The 22280-nt window shown below is 36.5% G+C and overlaps 1 protein-coding gene across 3 annotated transcripts in view; it reads left to right on the forward strand.

Annotated features, from left to right (window-relative positions):
• The window catches only part of stk24b (serine/threonine kinase 24b (STE20 homolog, yeast)), an 835587-nt gene that overhangs the window by 37504 nt on the left and 775803 nt on the right, over positions 1 to 22280 (forward strand). For all 3 annotated transcript variants that reach the window (XR_015492652.1, NM_213477.1, XM_087255366.1), the window contains 4 exon segments: positions 11064 to 11120; positions 12341 to 12449; positions 20521 to 20678; positions 21390 to 21575. Coding sequence is in view for 2 of the 3 variants with exons in the window: in NM_213477.1 (NP_998642.1) it covers positions 11064 to 11120; positions 12341 to 12449; positions 20521 to 20678; positions 21390 to 21575 (510 nt within the window). In the remaining variant the exon portion in view is untranslated.

Here is a 22280-nt window from a genome sequence, read left to right on the forward strand (position 1 = left end):
CTCGTTTCAGCAGGGTGTTTTCACACCTCTTCTTTGGAAAAAGTCAGAAAAGTGGGCGTGTCCAGCTGGAGTGTCGGATGAACTAAAGTGGGATGGTGTGGGAGTGTCTATTTGTGCACGCGTGAGTTTCAGAGTCAAAATACACACCCACACAGACAGGAGAAAGTGATGGTGTTTAACCTACATGGACATCTGTAGTCGAATTATTTGCCAAATTATTAAATGTTGGACTTTAACTGCAGTTTGGCTCTTTCATTCAGGGAATTCATTCATGCCTCTCGCGACAAACGTGATATTTGATTCGAGGAACTGCTGCAAGCGTGTATTTTTCATGCAATGTTTGATACCGCACGGCGAATGAGAGAAAAAAAACCTCTGCATTTCCCAGAAACTTAGATGCTCTCGGCAGGTAGCATCAGAAAGCCGCGTGTGTTATTCCGGTCACAAAATGCGGTGCTAACATTTCTGCACTCAGTGCAATAGTTAACTTAATTCGATACGAACAAACTGAATAAACAAAGAGCACTGGTCGCTCACTTACCAAATCTGTAGAGACAGGACAATCATTAGCAACTAGAGCCGCGTCTTTATGGAGAGAATACTACAAGCGAATCCAGATTTCCGCATTTGCAGATGAGAACAGCTCTCAGGTAAACAATAATCCTCCTTAGACACGTAAGTTATTGTTGTCGAGCGTCGCGTACACTGTAATCCACACGTGATCCAGATAAGCTCTCACAGAGAGAAAATGAAAACGAAACTTAACGGCAGCAAACTATAAAAGCAACACTTCACGCTTGTTTTGCCAACACAACGTGGCGTCTTAGTGGTGTAGACACGGTGACACTAATGAATATTAATGAAGTTGCACAATAGAGCGCGCTGATTGGTTTGAACCAAGCCTTACTCATGCATTAATGCATCACACTGTAAGACGTAATAAGACTCACTCAGGCACAGACGCCCAGTCTGCACGCCGGATTACAACGCTATTATGTCATGACCGTGACGCAGCTTCAAAAATTAGTACAAATTTGCTTGAAATAACGCAAAAACAACCAAATTACACTTTTTAGTGAAATATAGGTGTCCTAATAGTGTTTTTAGCAGTGTGGGACACATATACGACTGTCAACAGCTCAAAAAATGTGTTTTGTTGTTTCGTGACCCTTTAAATAATAAGAATAATTTGACAGTAAGATCTTTGAGAAGTCAGTTAAATCCAGTCAAGGTAACATGTAGTGCTACAGAGGTCAGTTTAAGAAACTCCGGTTTGGCCATGGAGCTTTTGTTATTAAGGGGAAGGTTCTCCCAAAACTGGAAATTCTGTCATAGTTTACTTAACCTTCACTTGACATGAATGTAGATTAATATATTAATAATATCACAGTGTATTATGGATATGTAATAGGTAGGACCAGACAGAATCCACGGGCATTTTTTGCTATTTCTGTAGAATATGAGTAATGTTTTAAAAAATCTGCAGATTTATGCGGAATTATGGAATTGCAGTGCCATACATAAAAACTTAATATATGAAATAAAAGATAATAGCTTTTTAACTTTTATTGAATTTTTACAATGTAAATCCGTCTAAAGTCTACATATAATATATCTACTAAAAGACAGAAATTATTACTTTACAAACTGTTTTTTAAATTAATGCAATGAACACTTTTATATTAGTCAATATTACTGAAATTTATTTAAAAACTGAATAAATTTATAACAATTTACACACATTTACACAAGTTAATAAATAGACTCGATGAAATAGACTCTAAAAATATGCGGAAATCTGCGGATTTCTGCACACGCAGATTCCGTGTGGGCCTTGTAATAGGCATATGGCTATATGAAGAGAAAATTAAGAGTAGGCTGGCATATCATTCCTTCCGGTAAATGTGCGTTTCATGCGCTGTTTCAGAGCTGTTTATGCGTTAGGAAATTTGACCGAACTAAAGTCTTGGTTCATCTCTCTATAATGTAAAGCCTATAGTACATGCAATGTATGAGAAAGTCTTCCCTCTGATTTATATTTGGTGACTATGTCTGTGGGTGTCACAAAATTACAGCGCAACTTATTGCTCATTATCAAAGTAAAATTAGGAGGCATGACAGCTGAGCGGGACTCTGAAAAAAAATCCTAGGATCTCTGACCAATGTGAGGAAAGTTTACTCGCACAAGCTCTTTTGGTCCATTTAGATACTTTAGTGTGTGAAAGCGAACTGCACCAAGCGCAAGATGGGTGCGCGACATATTTGAGGACCGGGAGGGAGATTATCACTCGTTTGCGGGCATCTGGGAGTCTCTGTGCATTTGAGGGAGACTCCCGAAACTTCCGGACTTGGGATGTCTGTTGAATGACCTCCTGCCCTACTCATAACTCTCTTTTCATATAGCCATATATCACATATCCATAAAACACTGTGATATAATTGGGCTCTGATCGTATCGCTTTCTCACTACAATTGATCCGCTCCAGAGTTCGTTTCAATCGAGCAGAGATTGGTGGTTTCACATATGCCAAATGAACTGCACTAACTGGGCAAACGAGACAGGTTCCAAAACAAAAGTCTAGGTGTGAAAGCACCCTATCATTTTTAAAAATAGCTTATTTTGTGTTCAACAAAAAAGGAAATTCATAAAGCTCTGAGACCACTTGAGGTTGATTAAATAGTGAGCACATTTTCATTTTTGGGTGAACTATCCCTTTAACTCAAGTTTAAAAAGGCTTCTATTTTAAATTTTTTTTAGAACAATTTATTGTCACACTGGAAAATTAGTCATATTTTAGAAACCTCAAAGGAGACATTTGCCCTAAAAATGAAAGAAATTGCAGTTAATTTCTTCATCCTCAGACTGTCTCTGTTAAAGGGGACTTTCTTTCTTCAGTAGAATAATAAAGAAGATTTTGAAATTCAAGTGGTTATAAACCTTCATAAGTTTCTTTCTCTTATTTACACAAATGAAGTTATTTTGAAGAAAGCTGGAATCCGGTATCCACACTCAAAAGTTTGCTTTTTTTTAACTACTTATTTAAAAATGAGCTGAAACAACAGTGTTCTTTAGTTTTTTTTTTTTTTTTTTGGAACAACTTAATTGATTTATTTTCAATCCACTTAACCAAAATTTTTCCGTTGCTGCAAAAATTGATTTTGTGGATTCCAGGATTTTTACAGTGCATTTACATCATGGTACCAGTTTTCAACCTTTTTCTAAATATCACATTTTTGTTTTCAAAAGAAGACTAAGTCAATAGGGTTTGTGATGAGTTAATGGTCAGTAAATTATGACAAAATTGTCAGTTTTGGGTGAACAATCTCGTTAATTTCAGACATGTTGTAAGCATTACACCAATCCATCAGACTGGGCCATCTGACCAATCTGGGGCTGAATGGGCTCGCGGTAAGAGGAGTTTAATGCAGTGTTTCTCAACCACATTTCTGGAAGACCACCTGCTCCGCACAAATACCTTGTCTGCTTAACCAAACACACTTGATTCAGATTGTCAGCTTATTAACGGAGACTGAAAGACCTGTAATGGGTGGGACAGACAAAGGAGACATCCAAAACCTGCAGTGTCAGTGGTCCTCCTGGAACGTGGTTAAGAAACACTGGTTTAGACGGTGGGTGAATATTTTGACACTTGAATTTAGATTTTGTGAAATGAAAAAAACTATATTATGATTTTGCTACTGGAGCGGCAATGTGGCGCAATGGGAAGCGCTGTCGCCTCACAGCAAGAAGGTCACTGGTTCGAGCCTGGCTGGGTCAGTTGGAATTTTTGTGTGAAGTTTGCAGGTTCTACCCGTGTTGGTGTGGGTTTCCTCCGGGTGCTCCGGTTTCCCCCACAAGTCCAAAGACATGAGCTATAGGTGAACTTTTAAAATGGCACAATTGGGACTATAAGCCTCAGGTATAAGTTGCCCCTTTACCCTTGAAGTCAATTTACAAGTTTATGCAGACACAAAGATTTCAACTCAAAAGAAAGTCAATATTCTCACTGATGCCTTCATGCATCATTCTTCTAAAGGACAACAAATGAAAACTCTTGGTTTATTCGGAGCTTGGTACATGTTTTGTGCAAATCTCCCTGTAATATCAAATCTACACTGTTTGGCTTTTATTATTTACAAAATATGCATTTAGAAGACATTCAAAGTATACAGATTCACACGATATCACAAGGATTTGAATGAAATCTCTCCACACTTATCAGATTTTCTGTCTATTCAAATACTCGGGATTACAGTCAGTTCTATTTTTAAACCGTGTCTATTAACTCAATTGTGTCTCAACTGTGATATAAACCGTACTATTAGCTATTAAAAGAGAGAGAACGAATGAGCTGCTCAAAATGTTCTGTCTTTCAATTTGAATGGAAATGGATAAATATTAGGGATGTAACGGTATCAGAATTTCACGGTACGGTAATACCTCGGTATGAATGTCACGGTACGGTATTTATTGAATCATTTACAGGAAAAAACAAAACTTATGAAAATACTCCAAAAAAGTGCCAAAAGTGTCAATGACATACAAATTAGCCATCTATCTGTTAGCTTTGAAACAGGAACTTCAATTTTAATAACAAAAAATTATTAAACCATGTAAAAACAATAAAGTTTCAATTTAGTATTGTTGAAAACTCATCACATTCAACATTTAATCACACTCAGCCCATCTACACAGATGAGAGCTCTGCTAGTCGGACTTCTCATCAAGCATCTCCCGCTGGATCTAATCTCACTATATTTATTAAACGGGATATTTCATTTATCTTGTTGTCTTTATCTAACGACATATTCCCTGACTTTGGGCATTGGAATCTATTACTTGTTCTCAGGTAACGTGTTTTGGCTAAGCGCAAAGATAAGTTAATGATTAATGTAACCACGTACATTCTGTAAATTGACTGATCGCTTGCCTTTATTTCCTATAATGTATAAACTTATTGTATGTTATACTTTTAAAATGGCCATTATCGATTATTAAAACTGATATTCAGCAAAAGAGAGGGTGTGTTTCGTATTTTCACTGAAATTGAAAGGAGGCAGTTGTTATCGGCTCCGTTTTGTTATAAATATCCACACAGTGAAGATGGCGCTCATATATGCAGCACGGCGCCTCAACATGTCTGCTGTCTAAGTTGCTAATATTAAAATGAAAATAGGCAGTTCCTTAAATCATGTTTACATTTTATTGTTGAGAAAGTGAAACAACGAAGCCAGGGTGATGTGAATGAAGTTATAAAGTACACTGTTCCCTTTGAAGATTTACCCGTGTCCTCGGTATAGTCTGCTTTTCCATATCAAACTGAGAAGAAGAGACTGCAGCCTTGATCAAACTTGCGAAGTCTGAACTTACAAGGAGATGATGCAGGACTGAACTGTGCGTGTTAGGCTACTTAATATTCAGGAAAAGCCCCAATCAGAGAGGCGAACGTCTGCAGCCCCGCCTCCGTTTTCAGATGTCTCCGTTTTCCATTATCCACACTGAGACATTATCCACACATTTCGAAACGCTCCGTTTTCGGCGCTCCAGAACTCCGGCGTAGTGTGGACGGTTGGCGTAACCGTAGCAAAACTTATGCGTTTTCAAACTAAAACGCATTAGTGTAAACGGGGCCTTAGAGTTTTCCAGCTCTTTTCATCCCCGCTTCTAGCAGCACACTCCATTTCCGCATTACTGGATCTGTAGCGACAACAGACCGCAAGGGATGATGGTCAAGCATGGGCTGATGGGTATTGTAGTTTTCGCTACCTCCCGTTCGCTTCATTCGCCTAAGCAAATTTTCTCAGAAGACCTATAGTTTTACCGAGTCATGCGACTTCGGTAATATCGAAAAAAATTAATATTGCGGTATGACGGTATTTACAATACCGTTACATCCCTAATAAATATGCATTAATGATTTCATTAATATTTATATTTAGTTATAATTTGAAAATCCTTTACTCATCAAGATTAGGCTACGTGTTTTTGTGGAGGAACATTATTGAATCCACTGTTAATGGCTTTAGCGTAGTCCTGCGCTCACTGATATGAACTGAACAACCCTTTCATTGCTTTGTGCCTAGTGTACAAACAGTTGGTGATTTAAATGATTAATAAAACTTAAAAAAAAAAACGTAAAATAAAAAAATATGCATTTTGTCTACCAAATATTTCTTCTTCTATTTTTAATATATCGCTGTTAGCTACTCTTTCAACAAATAACAATATAAGGTTTCACTGCTGCTGCTACTGGCTGAGATGCATAGAACTGATCTGGCTAATTTTGCAAGTTTTGTGTAGGATTGTTTGTTCAACTTCTACCAATCAAGAACATCCATTTCATATTCCAGGATAGCGGTTTAAATGTATCGAGTGACCTCGTCATCTTCCCTGTCAGCTTGCTGTACATTGCTGTTTAGTGCTCTATCGTAATGCGCAGTGTATGAGCGACCGAAAAATACATTGACAGCTAGAATGACCGTTCTTTTTGAACTGGCGGCTGGCCTGACCGCAGCCAAAATTCGCTCTTTTTAACTTCTCCATCATCTTTGGTTTCACCTTTGCAGGGATGGGTTTTATTGTTGTAACAAACGATTTGATTACTTTCTCGTGCTAATTGAAATGCATCACATGACTGTTCATTTACTGCGCAATCCCGAGCCCAGCCCGACCCCGTCTAAAATGATAGAAATTAAGCCCGAACCCACCCAAACCTGTCGGGTCCTGCCGGGTTCCTTCAGATTCGGACAAAGATTTTCAGCTCTAATTGCAATCACTGCTCTAAAATATGTTTTTAAAATGTCTAGGTAAAAAATAACAACTTTCAGTTTGAAGTAATTCAAAGATTGCATTATTCTAAAGCAAAACTAAGTAAAATTGGGGGTCGATTTATTTATTTTCTTTTTTTGTGTGTGTGTTGTCTTGTTGCAACATTATGTAAAACCGTTTAAAATGAAATATAAACAATAAAAATCAACTTTTCCATCATTGAACACAATATATTTTGCTTTAAAAAAACATTAAAAATATATTTTTGTACAGTAGCTTTTGTTGTAAAGAGTATTTTTCTTCTGGAGAAAGAATTGTGAAAATAAAACTCAACAAAATAGTCGTAAAAACATACATATACAGTACAGTAGGAATGGTATAATCAAAATTGTGGCAATTTTAAACCCTTGACTTTTCCAAACTGCGATTAAACCCTAAAACAGGTCATCGTCCCATGCCTAATTATGGGTCTACATTATGTGGCAAGATTTAGACTTGGTAAATTTGCTTGAGTAAATCGTTCATCATCAAACCACCTTTCCCTTTATTTTTCAGTTGGTGTAGAATTCAGACAGATCAATACGACTTGAGCTCACACCAGTGACCTTAGTTATTACTGTTTGGCAAGCTGTCAGACAGCATGTTCAGTCCACTTCCCACTGCGAGGAACTGGAAGACTAGCATGTGTGGGTGTTCTTTAAATCAGCTTTGAAACCATTTCAACCTTTCGGTCCCGCTCTCTCTGCTCAACCACAGCATGCGTCAAAGGTTTTATCATCTTTGATGCCCCCTTTAGACTTGTAAATTCTCAACTTTAAACTTAAGCAGAATTAGCCGCGGTGTCATAAATGGAAGCAGAAAAACCTGGGCGTTCGATTCATTTTCAAGTAAAAGAGAGATTTCTTTTTTTTTGTGCATTTAAAACTGCTACAAAAGAGAGAAACACAAGACAGCAGCTGTAATTTGGGCCCGGGGGAATATAAAACATGTATTTTTGGAAGAGAAACAAAGCCCGTAGCTTTAGTTATTGCTTTGAAGATCTGTAACGATGAACAGGAAGTGAAATAACTGCTTTGAGTTGTACAGAGCTTGACATGGTTTTTAAATAACTACATTTGAAACTAGATTGGGATATTTTCCAGCCTGCGCAAGAATCACTGCTAATGAAAATCAGATTGAACAGGAAGATCTTAATCACATAAGATCATATTCACAACTAAAACTGAATATAGAATGAAGATTGCAGGGTTTCATTTTCACATTCCTTCACACAATTACGAACTAAACTAAACTAAAGCTGTGTTATCCTGTTTAGAGGTCCATGCTTTGAATTTGCAGACAAAGCAGGTCTCAATCAGTAAGGCAACGTTTGAGACAATTACACAGCACTAAAAACTGCTGACTGACTGTGTGACTGACAAAAATATTTTTACCCTAAAGACTGTTTTTTTCCCCAAACTTATTCATTTTTGCTAATGTCATGCAGGGATTCACATACTTTTTGTTTTGGCTCAGTCAATCCTCTTTGATCTAAAATATTTACTTGAACTCACTTAAAGTTCATATTTGAATAATTCAACAATATATTCATAGCCTAGTTCTTGTTAAATTGTGAGTTTACACAAAAAATGAAATCTGTTACTCACCCTCATGCCATTCCAAACCAATTAGACTTTTGTTTATCTTCAGAACACAATATATTTTAAATGAGATCTGAGAGCTCTCTCATCCTTCATATAAAGCATTTTCTTTACACATTCAAGTTTCAGAAAAGGAACCTAAAACATTGTCCTAACATAGAATTTCAGTATTTAAACTGGTGTCATATGAAGCTCCAAGAACACTTTTTTTTTGTGTGTTTGTGTATTGTGCTCGTTGCTTATGCACATCCTTACACTGTAACAAACTGTTACAGAAAAAAACACAAACATAAAAGTCAGATTGTTCAAAAGGGAAGAAATGGATTTAAATCACTATTCTAAAAACATAAATATGCGTCTTAGATCCCTTCTTCAGAGCAAGATTGAGCTTTGTCTGTCCATTTTATTATCTATCTATAAGCAGGTCATATGACTATAGAAGTCTGTTCCTGCCACTGAATAAAAAAAGAAAAGAAAGTTGCAACTTTAAGTTGTAAAGTTGCAATTCCAAATTGTAAAGCTGCAATTCAGAGTTGTAAAGTTGCTATTCCGAGTTGGAAAGTTGCAGTTTCGAGTTATAAAGATGCAATTCGAGTTGTAAAGTCACAATTCTGAGTTAAGTTACAAATACGTATTGTAAAATCGCAATTTCAAGTTTGGAGTCACAGATCCGAGTCGTAAAGTCGCAATTTTGTTTTGTAGAGTCACAATTCCGAGTTGTAAATTTACAATTCTGAGTTGTAAAGTCGCAATTCTGAACTGTAAATTTACAATTCTCAGTTGCAAAGTCGCAATTCTGAGTTGCAAAGTCGCAGTTCCAAGTAGTAAAGTCACAATTCCAAGTTAGGAAATTTGAGTTATGAGTGGTAAAGTCACAATTTTGAGTAGTAAAGTCGCAATTCTGAATTTTAAAGTTGCCGTTCCGAGATGTAAAGTTACAATACCGAGATGGAAAGTCGCAATTCTAGGTTTTAAAGTCACAATTCCGAGATGAAAAGTTACAATTCTGAGTGGTAAATGTAAATTTCCGAGTTGTAAAGTCGCAACTAAGAGATAAAAAAATTTACAATTCTGAGTTGTAAATTTAGAATTGTGAGTTGTAAAGTCACTATTCCGAGTTATGACGAGAATTTTGACTTCATAACTCACAATTGTGACTTTATATCTCAGAATTGCGTGATACAAAGTCAGAATAATTTAGAATTCTAACTTTATAATTTTTTTTTACATTTTATAAAAAAACTTTTATTATTATTCATTGGTGGGAACGACTTCCATAAACAGATCTCAAAATGTCACACAATTTAAACACAAATCAAAAATATTTGTGTAACAAATGATGCACCATATTTTAATACTTATGATTAGAGGTAGATATGAGGATATTACACTGAAGAAATGCTTTCAGTTTGTTAAATCAGCTTATTTAAAATAATCTGAAACAACGCAATTGTTGAGTTTTTTTGGGAGGACAGCTTAATTGTTTTAAGTTCAATTTAGGGCTGTATGACATTGGAAAAAATTACATTACAGTATTTTCTTTTACTGCTATAAATTGTGATATACAATTTTTACCAGATGACTTAAATGGCTCTTTTTGTAATGAATTCATAAATTTATATTTAGAAATACAAAATTCTGATTTTCTGGGGAGTCAAATGTTATTCAGAAAAGGGAATTAAATCTCTGTATACCATAATAATAATGACACAATTGTCCTTAAGTAAATAATCATATGATGTCCAATTAATCTTTAAGCTACAAATTTTTTGTTGTGCTCAAATGGCTTAAATATTCTTGAAATGCTTACATTTACTTAAATATAATAATAAGCTTTATCTCTAACTCTAAGGACAAAATATGAAATGACTTCACTATGTTGTTAACTGTAATGTCTGATCAACTATAATTCCTGCGATGTGACTGTTGCGGACTCGCACATTGTGATATCAATACTGAAATAATATATTGTGCAGCCCTAGTTTAGTCCACTTAAATTTGTAAAAACTATTAAGATACCTTAACCCCTAATGTTCACACACACAAATCGTTTGTGTGGAACCCAGCATTTTTTATTTTATTTTACAGTGTAGGTTATGAGATAATAAAGACAAAGCTTATAAAATAAGTTTGTGTGTTCATTTTGGGCTCGACATTGCCTGTGCTGCAGTGCCCAAAAGACAGTAAATTAATTAATTAATTAATGTCCAAATGAGAGAGAGAGAGGGAGAAAGAGAGACGCACAAAGCATTTGTAACAGCAAGATGAAAGAACACACAGAACTTTGTAGCTCCACTGTGGCGAACCATTAGGTGCAATAAATTAATCGCTCCCTTTTAAGAAGCGCTCAGAGTGCTTCTTCATTTTCAGTCGACACACACACACACACACACACACACAGGTTCATGCTCTCTCACTCTTAAGCTCATCATGTGAGGTGGGAGGTATGTAACCCAATTTTCACTCTCTCTCAGTCTAGCTAATCCCAAATTAAAGGAGAGATTAGGATTATACCTCTACCCTCTCACTAGCAAATACCCCGGCTCCTCGAAAATAAGTTGTTGTTTGTTTGTTTTGTTTGTGAGTTGGACTTTTCTTGCCTTTTGACACTCAGTTTCACTAATTCCTCTCTTCATCTCTTTCTCTTGCTGTAGGACACAAAGTTATGGATCATCATGGAGTATTTAGGCGGTGGATCTGCCCTAGATTTGGTATGATGCAGGACTTTTTTTCTCTTGATAAACCCTATATAGTGCAATGTTTCTCTAAAGGAATACTCCACTTTTTCTGAAATGATCTCATTTTACAAGTTCCCTGGAATTTAACAGTGGAGTTTTACAGTTTTTAATACGTTCACCCCATTTCCGGGTGTGGAGGGAGCACTTTTAGCTTAGTTTAGCATAAATAATTGAATCGGATTAGACCATCTTGCTCAAAAAAAAAAAAAAAAAGGATTTTGATATTTTTTATGTTAATTTAAGCTTGATATTATGCCATTTCATATTTATTCTATTTCATATTGATGCTGATGTTATAGTACTTCAGGCGCTACCGCCATAGACCCTATATAGCGCAATGTTTCTCTAAAAGAACACTCCACTTTTTTTTGAGAAATCTCATTTTACAAGTCCCTTGGAGTTAAATAGTGGAGTTTTAAAGTTTTTAATACGTTCAGCCGGTTTCCCGGTGTTGATGGAGCACTTTTAGCTTAGCATGAATAATTTAATCAGATTAGAGCATTAGCATCTCGCTCAAAAAACAAAGGGATTTGGATAATTTTTATGTTAGTTTAAGCTTGATATTATACAATTTCATATTATACTATTTCAAATTGATGATGAGATTATATTATTTCAGGCACTGCGTAATATCTTTGCTCCTGCTACTGCCATGGTATAGCAGCAAAGTTCCTTGAGTGTTACACCAGAATGAGAGTATAGTTCTTAACCATATCAGCCTAGTCTATGTACACCATGTAACTACAAAACTACAAAAGCTTCAAATAGGAAAAGTATAATTATTATTATTGTTTATTATCTGATTGATATGCTAACGGTCTAATCCGATTCAATAATGTATGCTAAGCTAAGCTAAAATTGCTCCCGCCAGACCCCTTGATCAGCTGAGTGGATTCAAAAATGGCAAAACTCAACTGGTGACTATTAAAAGGAAGAATCATTAATCATTTTACCCGAATAAGTTTTTTAGTACTTTAAAAAGACAATAATGTATATTTATATGAATTATTGAGAGTTATTGAATACACATCTACTCCATTTACTGCCGGAAGCGTGCCCTATCTTAATCAATTTGTAATATATTTGATGCCTGATCTCTAATTTCCTGTTCATTGAATCTAAAATATCTAATTTTATCATCTAATCTCATGTGTTTTAGCCAGAGCTTGTGTTTGATCATGTTTCTCTTTCAGCTGGAGCCCGGGTCTCTGGACGAAACGCAGATCGCCACTATCCTGAGAGAGATCTTGAAAGGCCTGGAGTATCTACACTCTGAGAAAAAGATCCACAGAGATATCAAAGGTAAGGATGACATGCATCAAGCTCTGCTTCACATTAACCTCCTAGGGCTTAGTGGCCACATATGTGGGACAGCACGTTTTAAGTGGCTCTTAAGTGGCTATTTAAAATACTTTAAATGTTTTATATTTTGTTACAGACATACAGTGTCATCCTGCAACTGTTTTGCAGCATATGAAATGTCCCAAACACTCTTTTTTTACAGTCCAAAATGGACAAAAAATGTTGTTTTTTACTCTCTGATAGTAAAAACATGTCCAAAAAAATTATATGTTATATATGCATTAAAACCAGTCAGGAAAAAGTGTTTTATGTAAATTCAGACCACGAGTCCACATATATGGACATCATTTTTCTCTAAAAGTACATCATCAAAAGACGATACTTGGGTTTTATTCTAATTAGGGTCCAATAAACCCCAATAGCAAAGAGAAATAAAAATGCATGTAAAAAAAACCCAACAAGGCTAATTTATACTGCATAAATCTTTATCAATTAAAAAACAAATTGGAAGCTTCTCTAAATTTTGTGCCTTTTGTTTGATATTGCGTTAAATCTAGCTTTTGCAATTTCTAAATGGACCCCTAAACAAAACAGCTGCCTGTTTTTCTATTCATTATAGGGGCTTTTTTGTCAGTGAAAGTAGGCTTAAAGTGGGATTCCTGCAGCTATGTCTGTTACGCTCAGTGCTTGGCATTAACTTTTTTGATCACTAGCCAGTGTCGCTGGTAGTTTTTCAACATTACTAGCCAATCTGCATTTTTCACTAGCCACATTTCTGTTGTTGGGAAAATATATTTTCTATGCATAAATAAGACTTTGACAAGCTGAAATTGCTTGATTTAGAGTTTGTGTTTCGTCCACGTGCCTCCTCATTCATTTCACTATTTGTGTGTCGTGTATGAGCTTGCGCAATGAGCATGAGCAAATGGGTCATGGTTTCAAAGTGCTTTATTACGTGTCGTATTACATAGGGGCGCTCAACCTGCGGTTTGTGAGTCCTAACGCCCCGGTATAGTGACGGGGACTCTATACTGCTCAATGAGTGCCGTCTTTTGGATGAGATGTTAAAACGAGGTCCTGACTTTCTGTGTCCTTTAAAAATCCCAGGATGTCCTTTGAAAAAGAGTAGGGGTTTAACCCTGGCGTCCTGGCCAAATCTGCCCACTGGCCTCTGTCCATCATGGCTTCCTCACCATACCCATATTATAATTGGTTTCATCACTCGGTCTCCTCTCCACCAATCAGCTGGTGTGTGGTGTGTGGTCTGGGGCAATATGGCTGCCATCGTGTCATCCAGGTAGATGCTGCACACTGGTGGTGGATGAGGAGATTTCCCCCAATGTGTAAAACGCTTTGAGTGTCCAGAAAATCGCTATATAAATGTAAGGAATTATTATTATTATTATTATTATTATTATTATTATTATTATTATGTCTTTACAGAGCTCAAAATGAAGGATTTACCAAGTTTATCTCTAACATAATTAATTATTTCTCAGCCACAAATTTTAAACGTGTCAAGGATGGAAAGGAAACGGGAGCGTGCACACGTTTTAAACAGTCACGCGCACCACATCAGCTGTTAAGGCTGATTTATACTTCTGCGTCAAACGCCGGCGTATGCTACGGCGCTGATGCATAGCCCTTCGCCGTGGCCGTCGGCGTCACTGACGTGCACCTCTCAAAAAATGTAACTACACGTCGCAACAACGCGTAGTGCAAGCTCTGTGATTGGTCGGCTTGGTAGCGCTGACAAGTCTGGGCGGGACCGAGAGCCACGCGAATGGCGCGAGTGATTGTTTACAAGTGTGGAGTCCCGTGAAGGGGCTCCGGATGGAAAGTTTTGTTCTGTGTTTACCTCATGGTTAAAGTTGTTGCACGTCCGCCGGTTCCTGCCTCAAAATGAGCGAGTTTGAGTCACTTGTACATCCAGGAAGTGTTCAGGAAAAGCAAAACAAAAGCGAAGAAACGACACAGAGGAACATTTACACCTCATTGCCAACTAGCGTTTCGGAAGTGTTAATGCAGACCAACACAGACAGCGCGCAGAAGTATAAATGCACAGCTGCGCACGTTGCCTGCGCCGTGAGTTACGCCGGTCACTTGACGCAGAAGTATAAACCAGGCTTTAGCGTCAGTGATCATCCTTTCATTCGGTATTCACCTCATTCAGTTTTCACCAGGCGGGTGTTAATGTCAAGCCCTGGTTACACTTATATGACACTGTACGTGTCAGTGAAGCTTGAATATGTTTTATCGCTGCTTATGTTAATTTATGGCAGTCGGCCATCATGGGTCCGGTGTCAGAAGTTTTGTTCACTGGTATAGGCCACGTCTCACAGTGCTATTCTTGCAGCACAGACATTTGTGATGTGAGACTTCAGGGACTTCAAATAATAACACACTATTTATGTAAATGTATGGTGTGAAAATCAGGGTCCTTTCAACTACCCATCATCATAATGTCCCTAAAAATAAACTGAAATGCTGGAATAAAAGTTTATAGTTTGGGTGTTTACAGTAGTGATAAAAATAGAAGTATGTTGACAATTGCATCGACCATTTCAGTGTGGTCATGTCATTTCCTCATAAACATTCCTACTTGTTGTCAAACTGTTCCATATCTGTAAGGAATCGATTCAATCATAACTTGATGTTATAACAGCTATTGTAACGTTATTTATCAACATGTGAAACTTTTTGGACTCTCAGAAGCTATGGAAATTAAAAATGTAATACAGGAAATATGTTGGGACCATTGTTATTATTTACATCCCTTTACATTTACATTACATAAAACCATTATTAAAAAAACATTTAAATCAAATAAAAAGTGTACTAAAAAGGGGACAATAAGATGAAAAAAGTTTAAAAAAAAATAAATAAATAAATAAAAATAAAGAGTAAATTTGATCGTAGCAGTATGGCTGGTTATTGAAGAATTAAAGGCATGACAGAAGTCTATCTCTTTAGGAAAATTGTCTTTTTCGCGATGCATATGTCGCGATGCAAATTTAATTTGTTCCATTGAATACAGGTCCCACACTTTTTGAATTCAAGCATTATATGATGTGTGCGGTGGCCTGGAAGTGCAAAACAACATTACAAAGTGTGAAACACTTTTACAAAGCTTGAGACAAATTTACATTTTGATAAACATTTTTACCTATCATCAGACACAATTACATAGGAAAAACAATTTTACCAAGAACAAAAGAAAAAGAAAAAAATTAACAAGACGCAAAACACTTTTACAAGTCCCAAAACAAATTTACAATTACAGATTCCTTACGGAAAGGGAATGTACCAGACACCGGAAGTGATGTGGAATGTACCACACAGACCAGAAACTATCCAGCTCGTGTGTGACTTTGTAGACACAGGTTTCCACGAGTCTACAACTATAAAAATCATGGTTTGACCAACTGCGATGAAACATATTAGAGCTATTCTGAGAAAACATCAGCGTGAGAGTATGTAGAAACATGTAAACGCAAGTACATGGAAACAATCAAAGCACAGCACATGTTGACTGATAAAGATAACAAAACCGGCCCCAATCTGTAGACCAGAGTAGCTCAGTTAGATAGGTCGATTGATACTCGCGCAGAAGCTTTTGACTTGGGTTAGAATCTCGTTGATGACATGTCAATTATAATTATTTCTTTAAAGTAACGAATCTGCCAATCTGCAAACGTGAATAGTTTACGTACATCTGAAAAGGGGCCTCAGTTGACACGAACACCAGTTAAACCGTAACACCGGCTTTATTCAGTTTACTGTTAAGAGTCCTCAAGCAGATGTTTACACTGTGTAGACTTGACATCACGTCCATGATTACAGCGTAAGAGTGGCCCTCGGTAAAATATTGAACACATTGATGCAGTATGTCTGGCGTTTCCGTCTGGTCCGCGTCTTTTATAAACTCCAAACAACGACCACGTGTAAAGCAAAACCACGTTAAGCTCCTCGCGTGTTTGCCACAAAACGGCAAAACAACCCTGGCCCACAGTCCATGTTCGGTCACCATGAACTTTGTTTATGCCATGTACTCCACAGCACGAATTTACCACGATCACCAACAACAAAACTTTTCCCTGCATCATTCCCGGTGTGTGGTACATTCTGTAAAGTTTAATAAAGACAACGTTTATTTAGTAAGCACACTTTATTTTGTTCAATCCCTCCTCGCACACACGAGACATCTTCAACTGAACTTTTCCCAACACCAACCCCGCCCCTGCGCGCTCTCTCATTTGTAACCCGGATAACCTTCTTAGAGGTCAACAAAGTAGAGAGATAACAACATGTTAACACATTCTACACCACTTCCGGTGTGTGGTACATTCCCTTTGCGTAAGGAATCTGTAATTGTAAATTTGTTTTGGGACTTGTAAAAGTGTTTTGCGTCTTGTTAATTTTTTTCTTATGTAATTGTGTCTAATGATAGGTAAAAATGTTTTTCAAAATGTAAATTTGTCTCGAGCTTTGTAAAAGTGTTTCACACTTTGTAATGTTGTTTTGCACTTCCCTGCTACCGTAGTAGTGGGTTCAGAATTTAGCCATCTGTATGTGATGCGCTTTAAATTCAGATTGTTTTTAATGAACTTATGCAGTAAAAATTTTGTCAAAACATCTAGTGAATTTCATAAATTTGTGTAGATTTCTCATGTTTAATTTTAGTGTTTGAACAAGAACCAGACTGTGATGCTTAATTTATTCAAAAGTGCATGTTGCACACTGTCAGAAGACGTGCAAATATTAAGGATTTTATAGTTGCTTAGTTATTTATTTATTTATTTTTGTAAAAACAACTACCACAGTTGACATATTTTTTTTATTTTGATCTTAGCTTATAGTCGGCATATTTGCTGCTCATTTTGCTAGCATGGTTCACATGTAAAAGTAAGCCCAGTTTAGAGTGGACATTGTGATATGCTTTGTAACCTTTTCAAGCTCATAGGAAGCTGAAGGTTTACAAAGCGTAATAAAGCTACTTTAGAGCATTTTTTAGATTTTGATAGCAAGGTTATTGAGACATGTTTACAAACACACTTGTTCAACATAAGAATGATATCCAGTTTGCACTTGATTAGTTTACTTATAACAACGCGTAAAAAAACTACATGACAATAAATACAGCTGTTATGCTAGATTCTGTGCTACACAAAGGACCGTTCAACAGTCAGATCTGTCACCTGCATCGTTTAGAAATGAGCACTAACAGTATTTACATCTTTTCATACAGCCGTTCAGATTTTATTTCATTTCACCGTGATCAAATAACGGGAAATGCAAGAGCACAGAGATGAGAGCCAATTATGGATTCTTCCACTGCCGTTTACTGTCGCTTAGCAAAATGGAGCACTTTGAAGTTGCGGTTTTATGTAACATTAGCAGATCTGTGCAACCAAATCTTACTGGTCGGTCAGTTTTATTCAGAGTCCAATGAAAAAGCACATATCTGCTGTGACTTGAATGTTTGTTGGTCCAGATAGACAGAAGAAGATTTAATTTATTCAGACATATTTTGACACCAGATATTTGCCTTGGTGTTATTCAGCTTCTATGATTTGTTTGTAATCTGTTATGTGACTTTATTATTTGCATATATCAGATTTTAAAATGTAAAGTTATCATTTTATCAAATGATCAATACTGATAATGGAAAAACATCAGATTAAAAAGACTAATATATATATATATTAGTAGAGCAAATGTGTACTGTAGTATCCCGGTTAAAAGATGATTGACTCTTTTACTGATGGTTCACGATTCATTTATTGGTCACATACCTTAGAACTATTACACAATATAGTGTCATGAATCACAGTAAGAACTAGAGAGAAAACAAACACAAATGAATCTTGAAAGTTGAAACACTAAACCAACAATCTGAAAAAAAATAAATAAAAGAAACCGATCCATGAACTGTGTACTGTGTCAGAGCTTGACAAGAACTTTAAAGTCCCACACATCAATAGTCTTTTCGGATCCTTCCTTTAACCAACGGCTGATGAATCCCCAGTTGTAAGGGTGTAGATTGCTGAAGCACTCGTTAGAAAAATGACCGGAACACAGCACAAGGCTGGGACTATATTGCTGAGGTATTTTTGCAAAAATAATCTTCAGCCACTGACTTTTCACAGCCTCATCTTTGGGTAGAGAAACTTTCCCTCACACTTCAGAGCACAGCGTCTTCGTGACATGATTCAACTGGAAATTGCTTCAGTGTTTGTCTTCCTCTTTTTCTTTCTACAGTGTATATAGATGGGGCTAGGTTTTCAATTTTCCTGTTCAACATTTCTACCGGTTTGAATCGTCACATATTTAAATCGATTTACACTACGGTTTTCGAGCCATGGATTGGACTATTTTTCAGTTCAGCATAAAAAGAGACACACATGTCATTTGCTTTCCATTTATATTATAACACAGCGCCCCCTCTGTTTAAAAAATTTATTGGGATTCGTTCAACATTTCTATCGGTTTGAATCGTCACATATTTAAATCTATTTACATTACGTTTTTTGCGTTATGAATCATACTATTTTTCGGTTCAGCAAAAAAGGAGACACAAACGTCATTTGCTTTTCATTTATATTATATTTTAACACAGCGCCCCCTCTCTTCAAAAAATGTATCACGATTCGTTCAACATTTCTACCGGTGTAAATCGTTGCATATTTAAATCGATTTACACTGCAGATTTTGAGTCACTGATTGGACCATTTTTCGGTTTAGCAAACGAGGAGAGGAGACAAATCATCACCTTAGAATTAAAAGATTCTATCTGACTTTTTTAACAAAATTGAGTTATTGACATATTCTTATAAAAAACATCCCATAATGTAAGTAAGTTGTCATTTAATTAGTTGTTTACATTTGAACACTTTTTATTTAAAAAAACGAATGTTACACACTTACTGTTTGCTATAAAATGCAATAACTTTGAAGCTCAGTATCTCAAAATCATTCAGAACGCAGATAGAACCTTATAAGTTGAATAAATGTCATTTTTTTTCCATTTATATTATATTATAACAAAGTGCCCCCTCTGTTAGAAAAAAATGTATCGCGATTTGTTCAATATTTCTACTGGTTTGAATCACCAATTATTTTAATCGATTTACACTACAGTTTTTGAGTCACTGATTGAACCATTTTTCGGATCAGCAAAAAAGGAGACAAATGTCATTTGCTTTCCATTTATATTATATTATAACACAGCGCCCCCTCTGTTCAAATATGTATTGCGATTCTTTTAACATTTTAACCGGTGTAAATCGTTGCATATTTGAATAAATTTTTAACCTGCTCACGGAGAAATTGTACATCCCTAGTGGCTGTATTATTTGCATGTATCAGATTTTACAACTTTACAGTTGTAATGTTTTTAAATGATTAATACTGTGAAGGGAAAAACATCAAATTAAAAGGACATAAAAGTATATTTATTTTTTTTAGTAAAGCAAATGTGTACAATAATACAATAAGTTGATAACATACAATGTTATCCATTTAAATACATAACCATATGCAGGTTATCATTTTTGGAAACCTATTCAGTGCTATAATTTTAAAGGTTGTTTATCGCCACCCGGTGGTTACAGAGTGTAATTGCTACAACATTCACTAGCGTCAAGTTCCATCAAACTGTGATTTTTATCTTTACCATAAACATCAGTGTGTTTATATCTGAACTATAAACTGTTCTCTCAGTACTATTGTGTTATTTAATTTTGTAACGAACTGAAAAAGGGTCAGAACAGTATCTCTCTCGATAAAACACATTTGAATGCAGCCCTTCGAAGGAACAAACATGCAAATCATCACCATTTATCATACATGTTGCGTGGGGTTGAATTGAGATCACGATCTTTAAATGTTTAATCTTGCAGCTTTACACTGAATGCATAATTGCAGGCTAAACAAACAGTGATAAACCGTGATCCGTTACACCCCTATTTTTCATGCACCCCATTTGGGCCCCCAGTTTGGCATAAATGTTGCATTTCTGAAGTTATCATACACTCTCCCTCACACTGTCCTTTCTCATTTCTTTTTTTAGCCGCAAATGTATTATTGTCGGAGCAAGGGGAGGTGAAGCTGGCAGATTTCGGTGTGGCCGGTCAGCTAACGGACACACAGATCAAGCGAAACACTTTCGTGGGCACACCCTTCTGGATGGCACCTGAGGTCATCAAACAGTCCGCTTATGACTCAAAGGTGAGAGCCACTGAACAAAAGTCAAGGGCTGTGCTGCAGATCAGTCACTGCACCAGACGTCTGGATCTGCTGTTGATCGTGACGCCTTGTTAGTTTTTTCCCCCAAGTAAATCATTGTGATGTGATTTCATCAAGTGACATGGAAGTGGACTGGGTCTGGTTGCATGAAAGTATTTAGAGAACCCGTGAAGTGCTTTAAAAAATGTGCAATTTTATTCGATGTTTGATGTAATCTCAGCTGACACATGAAGAGAGGGTGGGACTGGGACATGGGGTAGCTCCTCCCATTTATAAAAAAACAGCCAACAGCATTTTGTTTTCATCACAGCGCTGCCAGTGAAAGTGGTTGAGATCAAGCTGATCAAATGAAAAGCAAATGAGAAGCGTCTTGAAGGGGGCGGGGCATGTCAGATACTAGAGATCATTTGATTGGTCAAGATTTAATAAGAAACCTAAAGTATGAGGTAACATGAATAAATCCGTTGATTCATTTAGGCAGAAGTGACGAACTACAAGCTTTACATGTATATGTCAGTTTTGTATCTTCTAAACACGAATTTTGTCACTGATTAACTGCGCACTAGCTTATAGATATCCTAAAAACTAGCAATACTAATACTAACACCTAAAAACAAAAACTTTTTTTTTATTTCATGGGGTCTTTAACATGCATCCGGGCTCTGGTCATGAAAACGCTGTGTTTGTTCTCAGGCTGATATTTGGTCATTGGGCATCACGGCGATTGAGCTGGCTAAAGGAGAGCCCCCCCATTCCGACCTACATCCAATGAAGGTGCTGTTCCTCATTCCAAAGAACAACCCCCCCACACTGGAGGGCAACTACTGCAAACCGCTCAAAGAGTTTGTGGAGGCCTGTCTAAACAAAGAGCCCAGTTTTGTGAGTATGTTTTTTGGGGACTCCCAGAGGTCATTTTCCATTTCCTTTTTAACTGGTTCACTGATCTTTCTGGATAAACAATTTATTCTGTTTTTGCTGCCGAGGTCATTTTCATTTAAACATGTGCTATATTTGTTCCTGAAACAGACCCTCCAGGATTTCGGGATCCCAGCGAATTCTGAATTTAACGCAAAATGTCACAAAATTTTACAACATAGTCGTAGATTTCTCTTATTTTGAGCGGTCAGCACAGTGTTTGAATTCCTGTCACACCACAGTGCGCAATCTGCATAGTTGTACATTGAAAAACGTTACACAAAGTAAATTTTGCTGCTTGTTCAAACAACTTATTTAAAACAAACTGAAACATCACAATTCTTGAGGTTTTTTTTGGGGGGACAACTTAATTTTTTTTACGTTCAATCCACTTAAATTAGTTTAATCAATTAAGTTAAATTGATCGGTTTGTGTTGGGACAACATGAAGTAATTGTGTGAATGTTTTAATTCTTTTTTTGTATAGTAGTGGGAAGGTATGATTGGTTTCTGTCATTTCTTAATTATTCTGAAGTATATGTATTATAATATCTAGTTTTATGGGAAAGTAAGAGTCGGTTTAAACTAAGACGCTCTGTAATTTCGTATTCTGCACCGTGCATGGTCTTGTTAAATACCAATAAATAAAAAAGTACAAAAAAGAAACGAA

The sequence above is a fragment of the Danio rerio genome, chromosome 6 (genome assembly GCF_052040795.2).
Source record: "Danio rerio strain M-AB ecotype USA chromosome 6, GRCz13ab, whole genome shotgun sequence".
In the NCBI taxonomy this organism is placed as follows: Eukaryota; Metazoa; Chordata; class Actinopteri; order Cypriniformes; family Danionidae; genus Danio; species Danio rerio.